The sequence below is a fragment of the Notolepis coatsorum genome (assembly GCF_963971535.1).
Source record: "Notolepis coatsorum genome assembly, chromosome: 15".
NCBI classification, from domain to species: domain Eukaryota; kingdom Metazoa; phylum Chordata; class Actinopteri; order Aulopiformes; family Paralepididae; genus Notolepis; species Notolepis coatsorum.
Window position 1 is genome coordinate 26,632,321 of NC_140179.1, and position 22,199 is coordinate 26,654,519.

Below are 22,199 nucleotides of genomic sequence, written 5' to 3' on the forward strand. Positions count from 1 at the left end.
ATATATCTACATGTTGACAACCTAGGATACGTAGCTTAGAGTAGACGACAGAGTACAGCAACTTGCAATGGGCCTGGTCTACAAGATACACTACACGACTAAGGTACCCTTATACATGTCAAAATACTTCCCAAAGGTCAGTGAATACCACGATCACAACACCAGAGGGAGCTCCACAAATCATGTTAAACCCAGATTCGTCTCAAACAAGGGACTAAACACGTTTAGCAATTATGTCACATCAATGTGGAACACCCTACCCACAGCTGTAAAGGAATGTGAATCACTACCCACTTTCAAAACCACTTTCAAAGAGCACCTACGAGAGACTGCAATTCGAAACTGGCCCCTGTAAATGTCCTAACGCAACCCCCTCCAATGTACAATAAATGTCCTATTAAACCCAATAATACACAAGACCCTCTTCTTGGGACCAAGTAAGGTTTAGTCGATAATCCAATGTAGTTAGCCCCCCCCCCACCCAACCTCCTACCTACCAACCTCCTCCAATGTACAGTTTCTTCGTCAAATGTATACTCTCTTTTTTAGACTCTTCTTGTATCAAAAACAGTACTGTATTTGTAAATCTGGTATGTCATAAATGTATAGATGTAGCAGTACTATCTATCTGTATGTCATATATGTTATGATGAATTGAAAATGGGGGACCCTGATGTAAACAAGACGAAAGTCTTTCTCTGGTCTGCATCCCCTTAACAATTGTGTGTATTGAGCTGTACTGTATTGTACCCATTCTGCAATCTGTTAATAAAATTTGGAATGGAAGCAGTAAAAGGTTTTATTTACACGTGTATAGTTTGTAAAACTCTTAGGCAAAATTAAACTTGAGTTATGACGGAATCTCTCTCAAGATGTGGAGAGATTATTCTCCATTAACGAGCCCTTTCCGTCGAAGAATCTAGAATTAAAAATCCTTGAATCTGAAGAATTGGAAAAAATATATAAAGAATTCTGGATTGGGACTTTACAAGCAGGAAAATAGTAATTCCTCTGAACTGTTTCTTAAAAATATACAAAACGGATCCTCAAAGCCTAAGTTACATTCAACAAACGGCAATGCATTATTTGATTTAGTGTTATGCTGTAACCTCTCCACTGTGTGCAAGATGGTTATCCTGAGGTATGTTGTCGCCCTCTGCTGGCTCACAGCCTCTTTGCAGTGCTTCACAAGTTTCTCGCATGAAAAGCTCCAGCTCCACAGCGTTCTCGCAGAGATCTCAGAGAATACAGTTATTGATTCGGAGGACACTGGGATGTTTAACAGCACAGCAATGACTGTTGAAATAATTCAATATGGTGGGAGTAATCGTGGTGTACAAATATTTCTCAGCTGACTGGTAAGAACTTCATCAAAAAGGCATCATTATGGCTAATTTAGTCTAGTGTAGCTCGTCATCAAATCATCCATCTCTAAAAATAAATCATGTATACATGTAATAAATGTATACAAACTCAATAACATTTAGCACATATTGCTAGTGAGCAGAATTTGAAACTCCTTCCATCTGAATGTCCCGATTTCTTCAACATTTCATTTACATTTAACATTTAGTCATTTAGCGGATGCTTTTATCCAAAACGACTTAAAACGACTTACAGGTTCTGTACGACAAGTCAGCAGGAAGGGTACAACTGTTTCAGCTGAGTAACAATGTCAAACAGCTCAACTCCAACCAATCAAATAGTTGATCTCAGCTGATGACACATTTTTCTTTTTTTGGCGGGGGTGGTGGCGGGGTTGCGGATGCAGGCGCGGGTCTAGGTGCAGGCGCAGGCGCGGGTCTAGGTGCAGGTGCAGGCGCAGGCGCGGGTCTAGGCGCAGGTGGTGCACTTGCTGCCGCCGGCGCAGTCACGTACACCTGCTGGTACAGCTGTGTCCAATTGGTCTCCTCCTCGTATTTGATCAGATACTCTGGGTAGATTTGGTGCTTCTCGAAAACGACAAATATCGAGGGACTGCCGACGTTGTCCACGCAGCTGTCGAAGAAGAGTGTGTCGCCACCGTCTTTGGACGGAGGTCTCAGGTAGCTGGAGGAGCCGCCGGTGTAGTCGCCCACCAGTATCCGACACACGAACATGGACCGGAGTTTGGACTGGCCGGTGTATTTGTGGGAGTACTTGGCATCCCTGGCAAAATAACTCCCTGAGAAACACAGGAGATTAGTTTGTTTATAGACCAAATTCACTTCACATAGTGATAACAAATAGAGGTGGGACGATACGAGTAACTCACGATAAGATACTGCGACTATATTTGGCCCTCTGTAACGATGGTAGATTTATATAGTGCTTTTATCCCAAAACTCACACACCGATGGCGGAGGCAACCATGCAAGGTGCCAACCTGCTCATCGGGAGCAATTATGAGTTAAGTGTCTTGCTCAAGGACACTTTGACACACTGCCCGGGAGGAGCGGGAATTGAACCAGACGACTGCTCTACCTCCCGAGCCACTGTCGCTACTAATATCACTATATTATACTGTAGGTTACACGATATATGTCCCCAACGGAAAACTTTGTTACCATCTGCAATAAAAATATATCATATATCATTTGTTTTGTCAAATAAGATAACGTTTTCAGTTTGTTCACCTCATTCTAATCGTTTTTATTGCAGTAAAATGTGATTGTGAAGCAAAAACATTTAATAGGGGAGCTCCAGTAGCTCACCGCGTACCTCGGACGCTATTTCGGCGTCGGGGACAACCGTGCACGTCACGGATCTGGGGTACACGAGTTCGACTCCCGGACTCGCCGTATTTTCTCAGAGTGTCTTTCCCCCGATCTATACCCCATTCAACCTGTCTCTGTCGGTCATGCTTGACCAGAAAAAGCGATAAAGAACCAGCTGACTGGTCAAAGTTTAAAAAAAAAAAAAAATTATAATAAATTTTATGGGTATCATCATTTCACTGTATCGATATAGTATCGGCACACAACATATTGCTGTATCGTTCTTTTCCCCCACCCCTAATAACAAAAATACTTCCAGGTAAATACTTTATGTAACTCCAGAGCCAAGTGCCCAGAACTATTGTGTTGCCAGCCTTGCGACGAAGGTATGAGAGCTAGAACTAGAATGTTACTTCTAGTTCTAGAAGATGGCTGCCCTTGGAGGGGGAAGCACGGCAGGATGGGTCAAGCGCTGAGAGGCATTTCATCGGCGACCCAAAGAAATGCATGTGTGTTCGCTGCATGACAACGTTGCAATGTGTGCTAAGAATAAAGACTTCTTCAAGTCCAGTTTCTTATTAACCGCCCATGCCCTAGCCATATTTTCAGAAAATGTGCCTAAAAAGTACATACCCAAGTAAATGGAAGATTGCTCCACTTCTACAAGGCCATTTGCATGTTCTTGGTATCTAGGGACATCTATCAGAGATATTGTGAGGTTTGTTCGACCAGTGAGATATAATCACAAAAATGACATCAATATTTTTCATTCACATCAGCCGGCTGCTGCTTTGACAGCGGCTGGTGTGAGCTGGGTAGTGTAGTTTTATGAAAATCATCCGTTTTCCGATGCAATGCACAGAGATTTCTATAAACTCATATTTCGCTAATAACACTTAAAATCATTGGTAAACAAATGTAGTGCTGAAAATATGTACTTTGACTGCTGTTTTGATAGGGTTAGGGTCTTTACTCTTGGCTACATTTGAAAAAGAAACGCAACATTAATTAATACGGACTGTATTGATCTATTTATGACATGAAATATATCTCAACCCGGTACCGGGCCAATCGGGCTTAAAGGAAAACTCCAACATTTTGGGAAATTAGCTTATTTAACATCTTCCCTTGAGTTAGACAAGAAGATACATACCTTTTTTGTCTCTGTGCATGCATTAGGTTTAGGGAACAGCTGCTCCGTTAGCGTAGCTTAGCTTCATCACTGGAAGTGGGGGGGGGGCAATAGCCTGACATTCCCTACAGGGTCTTACAGTCACCAAATACACTCCAAATACAACTCAAACGTTCCTGTAAACATGTTGTGACCTGTGTATTTACCACGTGGAGAAATAAAAAATAATTGAATTCGACAATTACGTTTTCTAAGCAGATATACTTGAAAAAATGTTTGCCTAAGCACTCGTCTCTGGGCGCAGTGATTTCAGTGCTACTTTCTAACGTGACGCCGTGTTTGTTTACATTCTCATTTCATTCAAATGATCCGAACCAATTGAAGTTTATGGATACCATGACTTAAAATCCTCTTACCTTGATGATTAAAAGCCTCCCCAATTTAGAAAACAGTAATCCAATGGCTGGTATTAATAATATAATACTAACTACTGCACGAAGCTAACCGGAGCTAACACAGACCCGGACGGTCGCTAAAGCAAATATAATGACTTCCTTTCTGGGTTTTCAAAATAAAAGAGCGACGTCTATAGCAGCGGAAAACATTTATTTTGTACATTACCTAACGTTAACACGAACCTAAACTAACTTTAGGTTAGTTGTAACATTAGTTTAGGTTCGTGTTAACGTTAGATAATGTACAAAATAAACGTTTTCCGCTGCTATAGACGTCGCTCTTTTATTTTGAAAACCCAGAAAGGAAGTCATTATATTTGCTTTAGCGACCGTCCGGGTCTGTGTTAGCTCCGGTTAGCTCCGAGCGTGCAGTAGTTAGTATTATATTATCAATACCAGCCATTAGATTACTGTTTTCTAAATTGGGGAGGCTTTTAATCGTCAAGGTAAGAGGATTTTAAGTCATGGTATCCATAAACTTCAATCGGTTCGGATCATTTGAATGAAATGAGAATGTAAACAAACACGGCGTCACGTTAGAAAGTAGCACTGAAATCACTGCGCCCAGAGACGAGTGCTTAGGCAAAAAAAAATTCCGAGTATATCTGCTTAGAAAACGTAATTGTCGAATTCAATTATTTTTTATTTCTCCACGTGGTAAATACACAGGTCACAACATGTTTATAGGAACGTTTTGGAGTTGTATTTGGAGTGTATTTGGTGACTGTAAGACCCTGTAGGGAACATCAGGCTATTGCGCCCCCCCCACTTCCAGTGATGAAGCTAAGCTACGCTAACGGAGCGGCTGTTCCCTAAACCTAATGCATGCACAGAGACAAAAAAGGTATGCATCTTCTTGTCTAACTCCAGGGAAGGTGTTAAATAAGCAAATTTCCCAAAATGTTGGAGTTTTCCTTTAAGGGGTTCATCTTAACACTTTAATCGCCGGAAACGCCGAAACTCGTCATTCCCCGCCATGCTCATTCTGCCAAAGACGCCGTAACACGTCTTTGATATCAATATTTCAAAAATCTGTGATCGAAATCATATTTCTCCCCCGGGGACCTGAGATATACTGCTGAGCTCCACTCAACTCTCTAACGGTTCAAGAGCGCCATCTGGTGGCCGATCGGCAGATGGCCCAACAGGAAGTGACGCGCCAAACAGGAAGTGCTCACCCATATTTCGTCCGGGCACTCGCGATCGTTAGCAGGACTCCATCTTGACACAGTGAACACCGATCGGTGCAAATAACTCGACAAACAACTAGGGCTGACCCCTATTAATCGATTAATCGACTAATCGGTCGAAAGGGGCCGTAGTCGACTGGCCAACCTCTTAGTCGAATATAATAATTAAAAAAAAAAAGTTAAAAGTCGACTAATAGTCGACTAACGGCAAATTTTGGCCAATCCTAGTCGACCATCCAAATCCTTAGTCGGGGACAGCCATACAAACAACATGATTTGGACGTATATACTATTATACAACCTGGAAATGGATCGGATATTTCTCCATCCCATAATAGAAAAAATTCTGTTCCACGCTCATCTCCCAACGCCGCGAGGAAGGTACGGTGAGTTTCAGCGTTATTTTCTAACGTCTTCTATACTAACTGCTCTGATGATCATATGACCCACCCTAGATGAATGATATAACGTTGCCCACGGAATTATAAACGACCCCCCGCCCATCCGGTCAACATCAGATGATACGTAGTAACTTCTAGAAGTACCTCCAGTTGAAATTTCTTATCTGGCACCGATCGCTATCAAACTGTATTTGATCATCAATATAATGCATTTGGGGCTATAAATCAAGTTCTGGAGAAAGCTGCAGAAAACGATAAAAACATACTTATACTTTAAACCGTATTTTAGTATGAATATGTGAATGAAAAAGTATAACGTTGCTACACCCTGAACAATAGATATAGGACATTGAATGGGCCATAATAATGTCAATTTAGCAATACAATTTAAAAAGTTATAGCCCTGCAAAGAAGGGGAACTTCTCCATAGACAAATAGAGCTGGCTAGGGATGGTAAATTATGAATTTAACCATGGTGATCAAAGTGTTAATACCTATTGAATTTAAGAAATGTTTAAGGCCTAAAAGCCTAAAAAGTCATATTCAAGTGATTTCTTAAGGCTTAAAGACTTTTAAGCCTGGTTACTCAATCTCTAGAGAAGATTCATCAATGATTACCAGTAAAAAAAAAAAACGCCATAGCTTTTCCAGATCGCCTCACCTTTCCCGTAGGAGGTCCCGTGCGTCCCGCAGATTCTCCAGTCGAAGTTGTTTGCGCAGATGGCATCGATGAACGTGGAGTCGGTACCGTGGAACAGCCTCTTCTCGGACACGGCCCCCCCACCGTTGGTCTTCCCCATCAGATCCTTTTGCCTTTTGACCGAAAGAGAAATTCATAACCCAAATAAGCATGTGGCCAATCGTTTTTGGTACAGTTGGCAAGAACAAATATAGCAAATAGCAAAACATTCACTTTAAAACACTTTTTAAACATTACACCATATTTGATAAATTTTTCCTAAAAGATTTGCACTACCTCTTCTAACAATTGTACATTTTCGTTTTATATATTGTATACTATACTGTATAGTGTTTGGTCTTTCAACTTTTTTTCATTCTCAGGAGGGTCATACAGAATTAAGCATTTCACTATAATGTACATGGGGGGAGGGGGGCACATACCATTGGTAGACTTCCCAGAGTGCTCTGTTCTGAATCCTCTCTATTTGGAGAATGTCAAATCCTCTCATGGTCTGACCAAACAGCCCCTTGATCTCGGCATACTCCGCTGAGGAGCTGTCGAGAGCAACCCGCTAGAAGGGACAGAGGGACACAGAGAGTTGAATGAATGAATGAATGAAAACTTTATTAACAGATTGCAGAATGGGTACAGTGCAGTACAGCTCAATACATACAATTGTTAAGGGGATGCAGACCAGAGAAAGACTTTCGTCTTGTTTCCACCAGGGTCCCCCATTTCCAATTCATCGTAACATATATGACATACATGACATACAGATAGACAGTACTGCTACATCTATACATTTATGACATACCAGATTTGCAATTACAGTACTGTATTTGTGATACAAAAAGAGTCCAGAAAGAAAAGAGTATATACATTAGGCGTAGAAACTGTACATTGGATTGGGTAGGTGGGGGTGGGACTGTACATTGGAGGTGGTTGGGGGGGGGGGGGGGGGGGGGGGGGTAGGAGTGGGGGGGGGGGGGGGGGGTGTTGGGTAGGAGTGGGGGGGGGGGGGGGTTGGGTAGGAGGGGTGGGGGACACTGTATAACTGTACAAACAACACTGTACATTGGATTATGTGACTGTACATTGGACTGTACATTGGAGGTGGTTGGGTGGGTGGGGGGGGGGTGGGTAGGAGGGGTGGGTGGGGGACACTGTACAACTGTACAAACAACACTGTACATTGGATTATTGACAAGACCATACTTGGTAATTTACTGTACATTGGCGGGGGTTGTGTTCGGACATTTACAGGGGCCAGTTTCGAGTTGCAGTCTCCCTTAGGTGTTTTTTGAGAGTGTTTTTGAAAGTGGGTAGTGATTCACATTCCTTTACAGCTTTGGGTAGGGCGTTCCACATTGATGTGGCATAATTGCGAAACGTGTTTAGTCCCTTGTTTGAGCCGAATCTGGGTTTAACATGATTTGTGGAGCTCCCTCTGGTGTTGTGATCGTGGTATTCACTGACCTTTGGGAAGTATTTAGTCATGTACATGGGTACCTTGGTCGTGTAGTGTATCTTGTAGACCAGGCCCATTGCAAGTTGCTGTACTCTGTCGTCTACTCTAAGCCATCCTAGGTTGTCAAAGTGGGCAGGGGTGAGGTGGGTTCTAGGAGTAAGGTCAAGCAGTAGTCTGACCAGTTTGTTTTGAGATGTTTGTAATTTTGTTTTTAGCGCCTTTGAGGTGCTTTGGTACCATGAGGTGCAAGCATAGTCGTAGTACCCTTGAATGAGTGCTCCTGCTAGAGTCTTCAGGGTATTCTTGTTTACCAGTGAGGAGATCCGGTACAAGAAACGAGTTCGTTGGTTGACTTTTTTTATTACATTGGATGCCATTTTGTCACAGGAAAGATTTGCCTCTAGGATGGAACCCAGGTAGGTAATATCTTCTTTCCTTGTGACAATATTGTCACCCACTGTAACTGAGAAGCCGTCGGTCTTGCTGAGTTTGTTATTTGAACCGAAGAGAATGGACTCTGTTTTGCCCATGTGTAATGATAGTTTGTTATCAGCTAGCCATATGCAGATTTTGCTTAGTTCTGAGCTGAGGGTTTTTTCAACCTGTAATTTGTTCTTGTCAGAGACCAGCAGGGCTGAGTCGTCCGCAAACAGGAACAAGTTGCAGTCACAAGCTGACGACATGTCATTTGCATAAATTAGGAACAGTAGTGGACCTAGTATGCTTCCTTGTGGAACACCACAGTTTACTGTGAGGGGGGGGGATAGGGTACCGTTTACCTCCACCATCTGCTCTCTCCCCTCCAGGTAGGATTGCATCCAGCTCACTGATAGACTATCAAAACCAATTGCTTTTAGCTTGTCAATCAGAATGGTGTGATTGACAGTGTCGAAGGCCTTTTGTAGGTCCAGCATGACCATGCCGCAGTATTTGCCCGCGTCCACCTCTTGTTTGATGTGGTCGTTTAAATAGAGAAGGCATGTGTCAGTGGAGTGGGATGTTCTGAAGCCAGATTGGAATTCGTAGATTAGATTTTTTTCCGCAAGGTATTTTTCGACCTGTTCGTATACAATTTTTTCCATGACTTTCGAGATGGAGGTAAGGATAGAAACAGGGCGGTAGTTGCCTGGGTCTAATTTACTGCTTTTTTTGTGCAGAGGGGTCACTCTCGCAATTTTGAAGTCCTTGGGGACGTGTCCCTGTTTTATAGAGAGGTTTATTATGTGTGTGATGACTGGGGTGATGGCGGCTGCTGAGTCTCTGAGGAATTTGGAGGGGATGTTGTCATGGCCAGTGGCCTTGTTAGGTTGGAGGGCGCTCAGTTTTTTGAGTACCTCATCTGTTGTTACCATTTCCAGTTTGAAGTCGTCTTTGTGGACCCCTAGGTTTTTGTAGTAAGCTACTATGTGTTCTACCCCATAATGCCCTGAGTGGGAGGGTAGTTTGTTTACCAGTGTTGTGGCTATGTTTGTGAAGAAACTATTTAAGTAATTGGCTACATCCAGCTTTTCTGTGATGAGCGTGTTGTCCGTCTTTATGTTTATGTTTGAGAATCTGGTTTTAAGTTTTTTACTGCAGCCTAGTTGGTTATTGAGTAATTTCCAAAGTTCACGCGGTTTGTTTTTGTTTTCCTCGGTTTTGTCATTGATGAATTTTTTCTTTGCTGTTTTGATCATGGAGTTTACATCATTTCTTAGTCTGTTTCTTTGCAGTTTGAGTTCAGTCACGTGGGCTTGGAGTTCACTGCTCGTGCTTATGTTAAGCTTTGACTGACTTTTACGAAACTCAGAGCATTTTTTGTCTCTGGTTTTCATAGCGGTCAGTATTTCAGCGTGCATCCACGGCTCAGCGCGATTTTTTACCCTGGTGGTTCTTAGGGGGGCCATGTTGTTTAGTATCGTTGAAAATTTGGTTTTGAAGCCAAGCCATGTTTCTTCAACCAGTGTACCATTGAGCTCATCTGACCAGTCCAGACCCTCCAGTTCAAGGTTAAAGGCCTCGCTAGAGTAGGTTTTTAGGTCTCTAGATGTGACTGTTTTGTGACAGCCAGCCTTTTGTTTTAGCTTTTTGCGGGTACAGAATATCATATAATGATCACTTAACCCGCATGCTATAACCCCTTTATTGGCGATCTTGGACTTGTCAGAGGTCAGGATGAGGTCAATGGTAGTCTGAGTTGACTCACACACACGTGTGGGTTGTGTGATTAGTTGGCTGAGGCCGTGCAGATCACAAAACCTATTGTAGGATTTGAAGACGGGTGCATCTTTTTGTTGCATATCCGTGTTCCAATCCCCAATAAGAATCATTTCTGTATCCTCAACTCCAGTTACTGAGCAACCCGCTGGAAGGGACAGAGTACACAGAGAGTCGATACTGAGCAACCCGCTAGAAGGGACAGAGGGACACAGAGTCGATACTGAGCAACCCGCTGGAAGGGACAGAGGACACAGAGTCGATACTGAGCAACCCGCTGGAAGAGACAGAGGACAGAAGGACACAGAGTCGATACTGGAGAATAGCGCCACTAAAACGCAACAAAATTAGTGTGAAAGCAAAGTGTTCAAGTGTTATTCACCTTTAGGGCATGATTCCTTCATTGCACCTCTTATTTTCCTGAGACGCCCATCGACTTTGTATTTTAGGGCAAGGTACCTTTAATTTGTATATATTTTTTAAATGGCTTGTTTGACTCTGCGTGTTGCTTTAACTTTTACCTTACAGATCTAAGCTTTTGTAAATCATATCGATGCAAAAAAAAAAAAAACATGCAAGGTAATTGCTCATCGGGAGCAATTAAGGGTTAAGTGTCTTGCTCAAGGACACTTCGATACGCTGCCCGGGAGGAGCGGGAATCGAACTGGAAACCTTCCAACTACCAGATGACCGCTCTACCACCTGAGCCACTGTCGCCCCACGTGTCACACACACATTATTTTCTACACACCTTTCCACAGATATTAAAATGGATTATGTGAAATTGTGGCATCTGCCCGCCGTGAGTACTGTACCGTCAGTGCTTTCAATACATTTCCCATGAGCCGAGTCGCAGAGTTTCTGCAGGGCTAATTCTTTGGTTTACACATTGTACATTGTCACTTTAAATGCAAGTGATTCCAATGCAAACTCAACCCTGCTGAATGTTTTGGTTCAGTACTGCTTGTGTAGTACCCTCTCTGACTCTGACAGTTATCAAAGTAATTTACTGAATGGATTGACGCCTTCTAATTACTGTAAATTAAGCAGGCACTGTTCACCTGGGTCTAATTAATGTAAAGAAAGCAGGCACTGTTCACCTGGGTCTAATTACTGTAAAGAAAGCAGGCACTATTCACCTGGGTCTAATTACTGTAAAGAAAGCAGGCACTATTCACCTGGGTCTAATTACTGTAAATGAAGCAGGCACTGTTCACCTGGGTCTAATTACTGTAAATGAAGCAGGCACTGTTCACCTGGGTCTAATTACTGTAAATGAAGCAGGCACTGTTCACCTGGGTCTAATTACTGTAAATGAAGCAGGCACTGTTCACCTGGGTCTAATTACTGTAAATGAAGCAGGCACTGTTCACCTGGGTCTAATTACTGTAAATGAAGCAGGCACTGTTCACCTGGGTCTAATTACTGTAAATGAAGCAGGCACTGTTCACCTGGGTCTAATTACTGTAAAGAAAGCAGGCACTGTTCACCTGGGTCTAATTACTGTAAAGAAAGCAGGCACTGTTCACCTGGGTCTAATTACTGTAAATGAAGCAGGCACTGTTCACCTGGGTCTAATTACTGTAAAGAAAGCAGGCACTGTTCACCTGGGTCTGCGCTGTCAGCAGCCGGAGAACTAACCGCAGCAGAATTAGAGAACTACTAGGAATGTCTGATCACCGAGTGTGTCTGACTCCCAAAGCATGACTTTATTTTGACAGGGTGAGGGGTTTCTGTCAGCAGGATATTTGACGGGAGCTTGAAACCGAATTGTATCCCGTGAGCAGCAGAGATATTGCGACTTTAGATTACTAACACGCTCTCTGCAGCAGCAGATTAGAGAACAAGAAAATATAGGGGGAAACAATTATAGAAAAGATTGAAATGAGGAAATTATTTTTATTTAAATGATTATCAATTAATAAGTGTATAATGCAATACCTTAGATCCTGTGTCAGGAGTCAGCAACATGTCCCAATGTCCTGGTAAAGATCTGAAGTTTGATTGGTTGCCTGGAGGGCTTTCGTCGAAAGAAAATAATCACTTATTAGTAACTTCATGGGCTAGTATTTTCACTGTTTAAAAAAAACGTGTACACTTTGTTTAGTTGGAAAACTAAATCTAGATATCACACATATCCCTCCTAATTACACATACACACAGTCCTCTTATCCCTCCTAATTACACATACACAGTCCTCATATCCCTCCTAGTTACACATACACAGTCCTCATATCCCTCCTAGTTACACACACAGTCCTCATATCCCTCCTAGTTACACACACACAGTCCTCATATCCCTCCTAGTTATACACATACACAGTCCTTATTAAAGGAGCTCTCGTCTATACGGAGCTACTGAGCAGTTTTGATCCCGCAGCTAGACTGGCTTACGCGCCGTTCTACTCCTGGTCTCATACCAAAACAGTCCTTTGTCCCAATGATACGTGCAGGCAGCTTTACTGGGAAAATGGTGTTTATTTTCCCTCACCGTCAAACAGGATGTCTTCATAAACTGATAAAATAATAATTAACACAATAACTAATTAGATACAAACATTTCGACCTGTGATCTGCGTCGTGCGTGCGGTCAAAAACCATTGCCCTTTTCCGGGTCAAAACTCCTCCTCCTACAGGTGTACCTGACACTTAAATAAAAGAAGCGCCACCCCCTGGTCACATAAATCCACTGCACATTAAATCCATTTTGGCCGTTACAGTCCTCATATCCCTCCTAGTTACACATACAGTCCTCATATCCCTCCTAGTAGTTACACATACACACAGTCCTCATATCCCTCCTAGTTACACATACAGTCCTCATATCCCTCCTAGTTACACACACAGTCCTCATATCCCTCCTAGTAGTTACACATAGACACAGTCCTCATATCCCTCCTAGTAGTTACATACACACAGTCCTCATATCCCTCCTAGTTACACATACAGTCCTCATATCCCTCCTAGTTACACACACAGTCCTCATATCCCTCCTAGTAGTTACACATAGACACAGTACTCATATCCCTCATAGTTACACAATCACACAGTCCTCATAACCCTCCTAGTTACACATACACAGATGGCCACCACAAACCAACACGTAAATAGACAGGCAGTGAGAGCCAGCATATCACCAGGGTTATCAAGTGTAGATAGACAGTGAGAGCAGCATATCACCAGGGTTATCAAGTGTAGATAGACAGGCAGTGAGAGCAGCATATCACCAGGGTTATCAAGTGTAGATAGACAGTGAGAGCAGCATATCACCAGGGTTATCAAGTGTAGATAGACAGGCAGCGAGAGCAGCATATCACCAGGGTTATCAAGTGTAGATAGATAGACACTCTGCACTTGATAACCCTGGTGATATGCTGCTCTCACTGTCTATCTATCTACACTTAATAACCCTGGTGATATGCTGCTCTCACTGTCTGTCTACACTTGATAACCCTGGCGATATGCTGCTCTCACTGTCTGTCTGTCTACACTTGATAACCCTGGTGATATGCTGCTCTCACTGTCTGTCTGTCTACACTTGATAACCCTGGTGATATGCTGCTCTCACTGTCTGTCTACACTTGATAACCCTGGCGATATGGTGCTCTCACTGCCTGTCTGTCTGTCTGCACTTGATAACCCTGGTGATATGCTGCTCTCACCGTCTGTCTACAGCAGCATATCATTGATTTTGGATTTTGTGTGCAAGCTTGCCTTGAATATGTACATTTGTGATTTTCTATATATATACCGTAAAATAAACTTCATTCATTCATTAATTTTGATCTGACACGAAATGCCGTCGGAACGAATAGTGGGCGATACTGCTGTGCACGGTCACATATGGTCAACTGAGCAATCCAAAGCTCTGCCCTCTCTTAACTTGACAGAGGAGGGCTATGGAAAAGCCCTTACAGGTTAACCATCTACAGTGTGGTAGTGACAGGTGAACCATCTATAGTGTGGTAGTGACAGGTTAACCTTCTGTAGTGTGGTAGTGAAAGGTTAACCTTCTGTAGTGTGATAGTGAAAGGTTAATCTTCTGTAGTGTGGTAGTGAAAGGTTAATCTTCTGTAGTGTGGTAGTGAAAGGTTAACCTTCTGTAGTGTGGTAGTGAAAGGTTAACCTTCTGTAGTGTGGTAGTGAAAGGTTAACCTGTAGTGTGGTAGTGAAAGGGTTAACGTTATGTAGTGTGGTAGTGAAAGGTTAACCTTCTGTAGTGTGGTAGTGAAAGGGTTAACGTTATGTAGTGAAAGGTTAACTGTCTGTAGTGTGGTAGTGACAGGTTAACCTTCTGTAGTGTGGTAGTGACAGGTTAACCTTCTGTAGTGTGGTAGTGAAAGGTTAACCTTCTGTAGTGTGGTAGTGAAAGGGTTAACCTTCTGTAGTGTGGTAGTGACAGGTTAACCATCTGTAGTGTGGTAGTGACAGGTTAACCTTCTGTAGTGTGGTAGTGACAGGTTAACCTTCTGTAGTGTGGTAGTGAAAGGGTTAACCTTCTGTAGTGTGGTAGTGACAGGTTAACCATCTGTAGTGTGGTAGTGACAGGTTAACCTTCTGTAGTGTGGTAGTGACAGGTTAACCTTCTGTAGTGTGGTAGTGAAAGGTTAACCTTCTGTAGTGTGGTAGTGACAGGTTAACCTTATGTAGTGTGGTAGTGAAAGGTTAACCTTCTGTAGTGTGATAGTGAAAGGTTAATCTTCTGTAGTGTGGTAGTGAAAGGTTAATCTTCTGTAGTGTGGTAGTGAAAGGTTAACCTTCTGTAGTGTGGTAGTGAAAGGTTAACCTTCTGTAGTGTGGTAGTGAAAGGTTAACCTGTAGTGTGGTAGTGAAAGGGTTAACGTTATGTAGTGTGGTAGTGAAAGGTTAACCTTCTGTAGTGTGGTAGTGAAAGGGTTAACGTTATGTAGTGAAAGGTTAACTGTCTGTAGTGTGGTAGTGACAGGTTAACCTTCTGTAGTGTGGTAGTGACAGGTTAACCTTCTGTAGTGTGGTAGTGACAGGTTAACCTTCTGTAGTGTGGTAGTGAAAGGTTAACCTTCTGTAGTGTGGTAGTGAAAGGGTTAACCTTCTGTAGTGTGGTAGTGACAGGTTAACCATCTGTAGTGTGGTAGTGACAGGTTAACCTTCTGTAGTGTGGTAGTGACAGGTTAACCTTCTGTAGTGTGGTAGTGAAAGGTTAACCTTCTGTAGTGTGGTAGTGAAAGGTTAACCTTTTGCAGTGTGGTAGTGAACGTGTTAAATGACAACATTGGCCAATGAGCTGAGTGTTGATGATGGTATTGCGACATACCATGATGAATGCATTTGTGTGCACCTTCTTCTTATTGTCTGCACATTGGCGGAAGAGACGAAGATGGGTCGTCTTTTCACCAGCCTTTGGGTTCCATACTGCTTATTTGTTTGCATCATGTCTGTAGATTATGGATGGGAAAAAAAAACTCACAAAATTGCTATTCGATAGTCACTGATTCATTGAACCTCCCTCCCACACACACACGTTAACATATAATATTGTTTTTACTTAACACATTCAGTGCCAATGACGAGATTAGTCGGCTTAACTCGCCATGCGTGCCAAGGCCCGTTTTTTTAATCGTTATTTCTTTTATTAGCAATATCCATTCATTTGTCATCCATCCAGCCTGACGTTATCATTGGGAATGGGTCTGAGCTCGAAAAGGGCAAATACCGCCGCCTATCGTCTCCCGGATGGTATTGCACATCATTGGATTGGATGGGCATGTGTATCAGAAAAAAAGTCCAGTCCGGGGTTTTCCCTTCTCTGGCAAGCAGTATCTGTTACCACATTCACTGGGGAGGCTGGGAGCAGCTTTCGATTATGTGTTTTGGACTATAACGTTGGATCAATAAACGCGATCAATATTTGGAATGGCGATCAGGAATTGGATTCATCTTTTTGCAGAACATCTGATGTGAGGTAAGGACTCTATTTTACCAGTTTTGGGTTAATCAGATGTTTTTTTCACAGCGATCACAACGTGTGTGTGCGTGTGTGTGTGTGTGCGTAACGTTAGCGTTAGATTTTTCAGCCAGCTTCTCTAGCGTGCATAAGTACACATACTATCGATAATCTAGCGTTTATTTGAGAACGATTCATAAATCAGCCGGAAAATGACAACGTGTTTTGTGTATTCCACTAAAGAGCTATTATCGCGGAATTTCTCTGGAATTACTAGAACTCTCCAAAACTATACTCGTATTCAAAACGGTATAAAACGGAAATGTACCAATGAAAAAACAATCCGTTTCATACATGTTGACTGCAAGCAAGTCATTGATAAGCGAGGGGTGTTTTAGACCCATAGCCATAATTTAAGATATAGTTTAAGCCTTCGCAAATTTCCCCGACCTCCCATTGACTTCCTTATTGGCACGGTAGCCCTAATATGGTCAAAGGGGCGTGGCACTGAATGTGTTAATAGCAAATGTGAGATAATTAGCTGTTGTCGTTGCAAACAGCTAGATATTTGAGTCGCAGCAGGATAACGTTGTTTCCAGGAACAAAAGCATTCATTACGAAAGTTACATCGTTGATGCTTGAAATGTTTGCGCTTCCACGTTAACGTATGGTTTTGTTTTTACTTAACAAAACACTAAACTATTACACTAACGTGAATCGGTACTCGGTAGTACCGAGGTAATTCGGTCGGAACCCTCAAAAGTACAGAGTTCGGTACCCATCCCTACGCTCAGCGGTGTAACAGTTGTGGCAGACCGGCTGGCGCAGTAATAGACGGCCGCTATGTGTCGGCCAAGGTACTGGGGCATATGCCCATATTAGGAGTTCCTGAGAGACTCCAGGCAGAGCAGAGCGCATCAGCACAGATGCCAGGCGCGCCCCAAGACAGGTGAGCGCAAATCACCACACAATCAAGCAGCATATAAAATGGAGACAGAGTGACAGAATCATTGGAGTAGCTGAGGCGAAACCTGTACGGAACGAGGGGAAGTGAGTAAGAGAGAAGAGGAGGACGATTGTTGTATGTGACCCCATGCTGTGTTTATCTACTTTTGGAAGGAGGACCCTGCTGTGTGCTATAACCCCTGATCGTATGAGAACCTGCATGTGTATCGACCCCTGCTTGTCTGACGTCTCTTCTCCCGGATCATCCCCTGCCCGTATGAGAAGCAACTCACTGTAGCACCCACTTTACCCACTTTATATTTATTGGTATACTACTATACTGGTATATTTGTATATTTTTGAGTTGAGATTTGCACAACTCAACACATACCTCATTGCACCTCACCAACACAAGGTGGCACCACATGCTAAGCTAAGTTGTACCTCATCACATTCCTGCATTGTACTGTATGGGAACTCAGTTACCTTTCTCTACGCTGCACTGTATATTGTATATATGTATATTGAACATTTTTCTTTTGTTTACACTTGTTTATGACAACTAATGAAGAAACTTGAAACTGTGTACCGCACCTCGCTAACGGACCAAGACGCTTCTCTGGAATTACGGACTGGCTGACGATCACACTATCCCCTCCTTTGGCTTTTCCCCTAAACAGTATTAAAACTGCTGTTAAACTTGCTACTACTTTGTGCCATGTGTATTTTGTTAAATCCAATCTGGTGACAGCTCATAACACCCCAGAGTCTGTCACACAGTTAATAGGGTCTGATCTCCGTACACTACACAGTGTATGTGCCGGTATAACAAGGGAAATGTATATTTTTGGAGACAAAACAATATTTGCTTAAACTATCCCTAGTGCGCCTCCCTAGTACAGATGGTTTAAATTTCACAACATGAACATTGCAAAACGAACTACATTTGATTTCCTGTCAGCTACTCTGCGAACACGGCAACAGGAAATACACTTGGGTCTGAGCTGTTCCCAAGCAACACGATTCCACTGAAAGCATCATCTTGAATAATCCTTGCTTACCCAGGAAGGCGACCGTATATGACTGTGACCCTGCAGTGAACTCCACCACAGCACTGCCATCCTGCTGAAAACTCTGCTCCAATTCTGCACTGGTGATGGTGGCCATTCGGGTTGTACCAGTCTGAAACGCAGCGTGTAAATAAACATCCCACGATGTGATTAAAACCTCACACTGAGTTATTAGTTCAGTGTTAATGTTTATGAATAAATCAAAATGGATTTAACGCACATTCATTTGGATTAATATCAATTATTGCCAATTTCACAGACCAATGCGGCTGGATTTCAATATTCATATTGGTGCACCACAATTAGGGCTGGGAGGTATACCGAATATGAGGGTATACAGTCATCCATGCAAACTATATCGTCATCCTCAATGTATATACAGTACATAGTGAAAAAATATAAGTTAAAACAAAAATTATTTGCAGCAGTATTTAAAAAGTAAAAGAAAAGAACATTTTAATGAAATCTTTGAATGACAATTGTACTACAAGATAAAGAAAAAAAAATCGAAATTAAATAAATGTCATAATAATGTTATTTGCACTGGTAAACTATACCGTCACATACCGTTATACCGTCAAAACTAAGGAAAATGCTGTGATGTGATATTTCGATCATATCGCCCAGCCCTGACCACAATGCATCAATTACTTTTTACACCACTGCTGCTTAAGTCTCTAAAGCCCAAAGCAATTGGTACAAGTTGTCTTTTTTCTAACCGTACGACTCACAGCTGCAGCGTACTTGATCCAGTTTGCAGACTCGTCCTTCCAGGACCAGGCCCACTCGGTGGTGAGGACGAAGGTGGGGTGGAGCACCGAGGACGCGGTGGAGAGGCGCCTCGCCGCCTTCAGTCCACAGGTCATGGTGTCGAAACACACAGGCTCGATCCCACGACTGCGTGAGCGACAATGAAAATAAATTGTATTCATTTTATTAATGTCTAATGACTAAAGGTAAGTGGCGAGTGCATAGTGGTATAGACAATTTTAGACATATCAGCATGGTGGGTAGTGTAGTACATAGGTATTAGGCATAGTAGCATGGTAGATAGTAGTATAGACATTAGGGCTGACCCCTATTAGTAGAATAGTTGACTAATCGATCGAAAGGAGCCGTAGTCGACTGCCAACCTCTTAGTCGAATGCAAAAAATATATAAAAAATGTATTAAATTATTATTATATATATATTTTTTTATCATTCTTTCCAAAAGAAAAGAGGCCTAGAAGCGTGGCTAACGCTAATGGCACACATACCAGAGGCTAACTGCCTACGAAACAGGCACAGAGGCACTGAAAGAGGATTTCACCCATCTAATGAACACACTAGACTAGACAAATATCAAGATGTATCCATCAGTGGACCAATTAATGCATGCTTTTGCAGAGGACAAAAAGCCTTACGTCGATTCCTTCAAACATTAAGCACCCCCACAGCCCAAATGGAATGATACAAAAAATTAAATAAAGAAATAAAGAATTATACTTTTTTTTTTCATAGTCGACTAATAGTCGACTATCGGCTCATTTCGGCCAATCAAAGTAGATTATCCAAATCCTTAGTCGGGGACAGCCCTAATAGACATAGTAGCATAGTAGTATAGACATAGTAGCATAGCACATAGTAGGGCTGGGCGATATAACGATAACGATAAATATCGCGATATATTTTAATAATCGATATCGAATATCGAAACTAAATTTTTTTTGAAAAATCGTTTTTTTTTTTTTTTTTATACCTGCAACAGGGCAGTTTTAAAACCAGAGACAGTGGACAGACTTGTCTTTCTTGCCTGCAACTTAAAGTAATGGCTTTGCTTGTCCAAATGACAATACTGACCAAATTCAGATTTATTTTTCTCTTGTCCATTTATTTTGTTTGCTTTCTAATTTAAAATACATTTTGAAACCGTCTGTACACAGTAGGCTATGTGTGCTAGCAGAACTAGACTCCAGTCACGAGTCACAGTGCACATGTGCGGTGGTTTGTCCACCAAAAAAGCGCCAAAAGATCGAAAATAAACTAGCAGAGCCAGAACTGTTCAACTCCTCTGGAGCCACAGCCAGCAGAGAAGCCGGTTTACTTTAGCTTTTAAACCAGCTGCAGCCTGAGAACTGGAGTGTGAGGGGATGTAACACTAAAGATGGCGGCAATGACAAAGAATTGCTGCAAAATAAACATACATCTGTTGTTTTAATAAAAAAAAAAAAAAAAAATTATACTTATAACAATTCGATAATTATCGATATCGAGAAATAAAATAAAATTATCATATCGTTATCGTGATATGATTTTTTTCCATATCGCCCAGCCCTAGCACATAGTAGTATAGACATAGTACATAGTAGAGATAGTAGTATAGACATACTAGTATAGACATATAGATAGTAGTATAGACATAGTAGTATAGACAATAGTAGATAGTAGTATAGACATAGTAGCATAGCACATAGTAGATAGTAGTATAGGCATAGTAGCATAGTACGTAGTAGATAGAAGTATAGACATAGTAGCATAGTAGATAGTATAGACATAGTAGCATTGGAGAAGTTTGTTACAACTGAAATAAAATTAGTCGTCATTACAGAGGGAATTAAGTACAGAAAAAAAGGTACCGTTGGGTAACGATTCCGAATCCCAGGATCTCGTATTGTTATCGGTATCTGTTCAAATGTGATGTGAACAGTACCCAACCCTACTTTGAACTAGTGAGGGACCGCTAACAGAATGAAGAAACTCTGCCTTGAAAAGCTATCAATTTAACACTTTCTCTGCCAAGGACGCCTAAACTCGTCATTCCCCGCCATGCTAATTCTGCCAATGACGCCGTAACACGTCATTGAAATCAATATTTCAAAAATCTGTGATCGCAATCATATTTCTCCCCCGGAGACTTGAGATCTACTGTTGATCCCCTCTCAACTCTCCAACGGTTCAAGAGCGCCATCTGGTGGCCGATCGCCCAAACCGGAAACCGGAAACGGAAGCTGGTGCTCATTCCAATTCGGTCCGATCACTCGCTAATAGTCCCGGGACTCGAGCTAGACACAATGGATAGCAATCCGTTACCAATAACTCGATAAACAACATGATTTGGACGTATATACTATTATACAACCTGGAGATGGATCGCATATTTCAACATCCCATAATAGGAATATTTTTGCTCCACGCTCATCGCCCAACGCTACGAGGAAGCTACAGTGAGTTTCAGGGTTTTTCGATACAAACTGCTCTAATGATCATATCACCTACACTAGATGAATCATCTTAACGTTGGCCACGGAATTATAAACGACCCCCCCCCCCCCCCATCTGGTCAAAATCAGATGATAAGTAGTAACTTCTAGAAGCACGTGCATTTGAAAAATTTTTATCTCGCGCAGATCGCTATCAAACTGTATACAATCATCAATATAATGCATTTAGGGCTATAAATCACGTTCTGCAGAAAGCTGCAGAAAACGATAAAAACATACTTATACTTTAGACCGTATTTTAGTATGAATATGTCAATGAAAAAGTATAACGTTGCTACACCCTGAACAATAGATACTTGATGTTGAATGGGCCATAGTAATGTCAATTTAGCAATACAATTTAAAAAGTTATAGCCCTGCAAAGAAGGGGAACTTCTCCATAGACAAATAGAGCTGGCAGAGGATGGTATAATGATGTACATAAGCCTGGCGAAGAAAGTGTTAAAAGCTGGTCTTGTTCTGAATCAGAACAAGAAAAGTATTAAATTGTTCCGCCTAGGGATGCCCCGATCACGTTTTTTTGCCACCGATACCGATCACCGATCGTCTATGAGCCATATCGGCCGATACCGATCGTTTTTATAATTTTTTTTTCATTTTTTTTTTAAATATAGATATTTTTTAAATAAAATATATATATTATATAATTATACTTGTAGTTGTATTATCTGCGAGACATCGCCACCACGCAACAAGTCAAAATGCTCGCTATCTGCAAACAGCTCCACTGTCTGTGTGTATACTCTGCTTTGGTCAAATCACATTCAGCATTGCCATCT

The 22,199-nt window shown here is 41.9% G+C and overlaps 1 protein-coding gene across 1 annotated transcript in view; it reads right to left on the minus strand.

The window, feature by feature from the left end:
- Window positions 1-619: 619 nt before the first annotated feature.
- Window positions 620-22,199, minus strand: part of LOC311241330 (protein mono-ADP-ribosyltransferase PARP12-like) — a 31,005-nt gene continuing 9,425 nt past the window's right edge. The window contains exons 6-12 of the mRNA XM_084330114.1: window positions 18,890-19,055; window positions 18,150-18,270; window positions 15,514-15,634; window positions 12,162-12,240; window positions 6,997-7,127; window positions 6,536-6,687; window positions 620-2,164 (exon numbers count right to left, since the gene is read on the minus strand). Coding sequence (XP_084186240.1) covers window positions 1,713-2,164; window positions 6,536-6,687; window positions 6,997-7,127; window positions 12,162-12,240; window positions 15,514-15,634; window positions 18,150-18,270; window positions 18,890-19,055 — 1,222 coding nt within the window. The 3' untranslated portion in view covers window positions 620-1,712. The remainder of the gene's footprint in view (window positions 2,165-6,535; window positions 6,688-6,996; window positions 7,128-12,161; window positions 12,241-15,513; window positions 15,635-18,149; window positions 18,271-18,889; window positions 19,056-22,199) is intronic.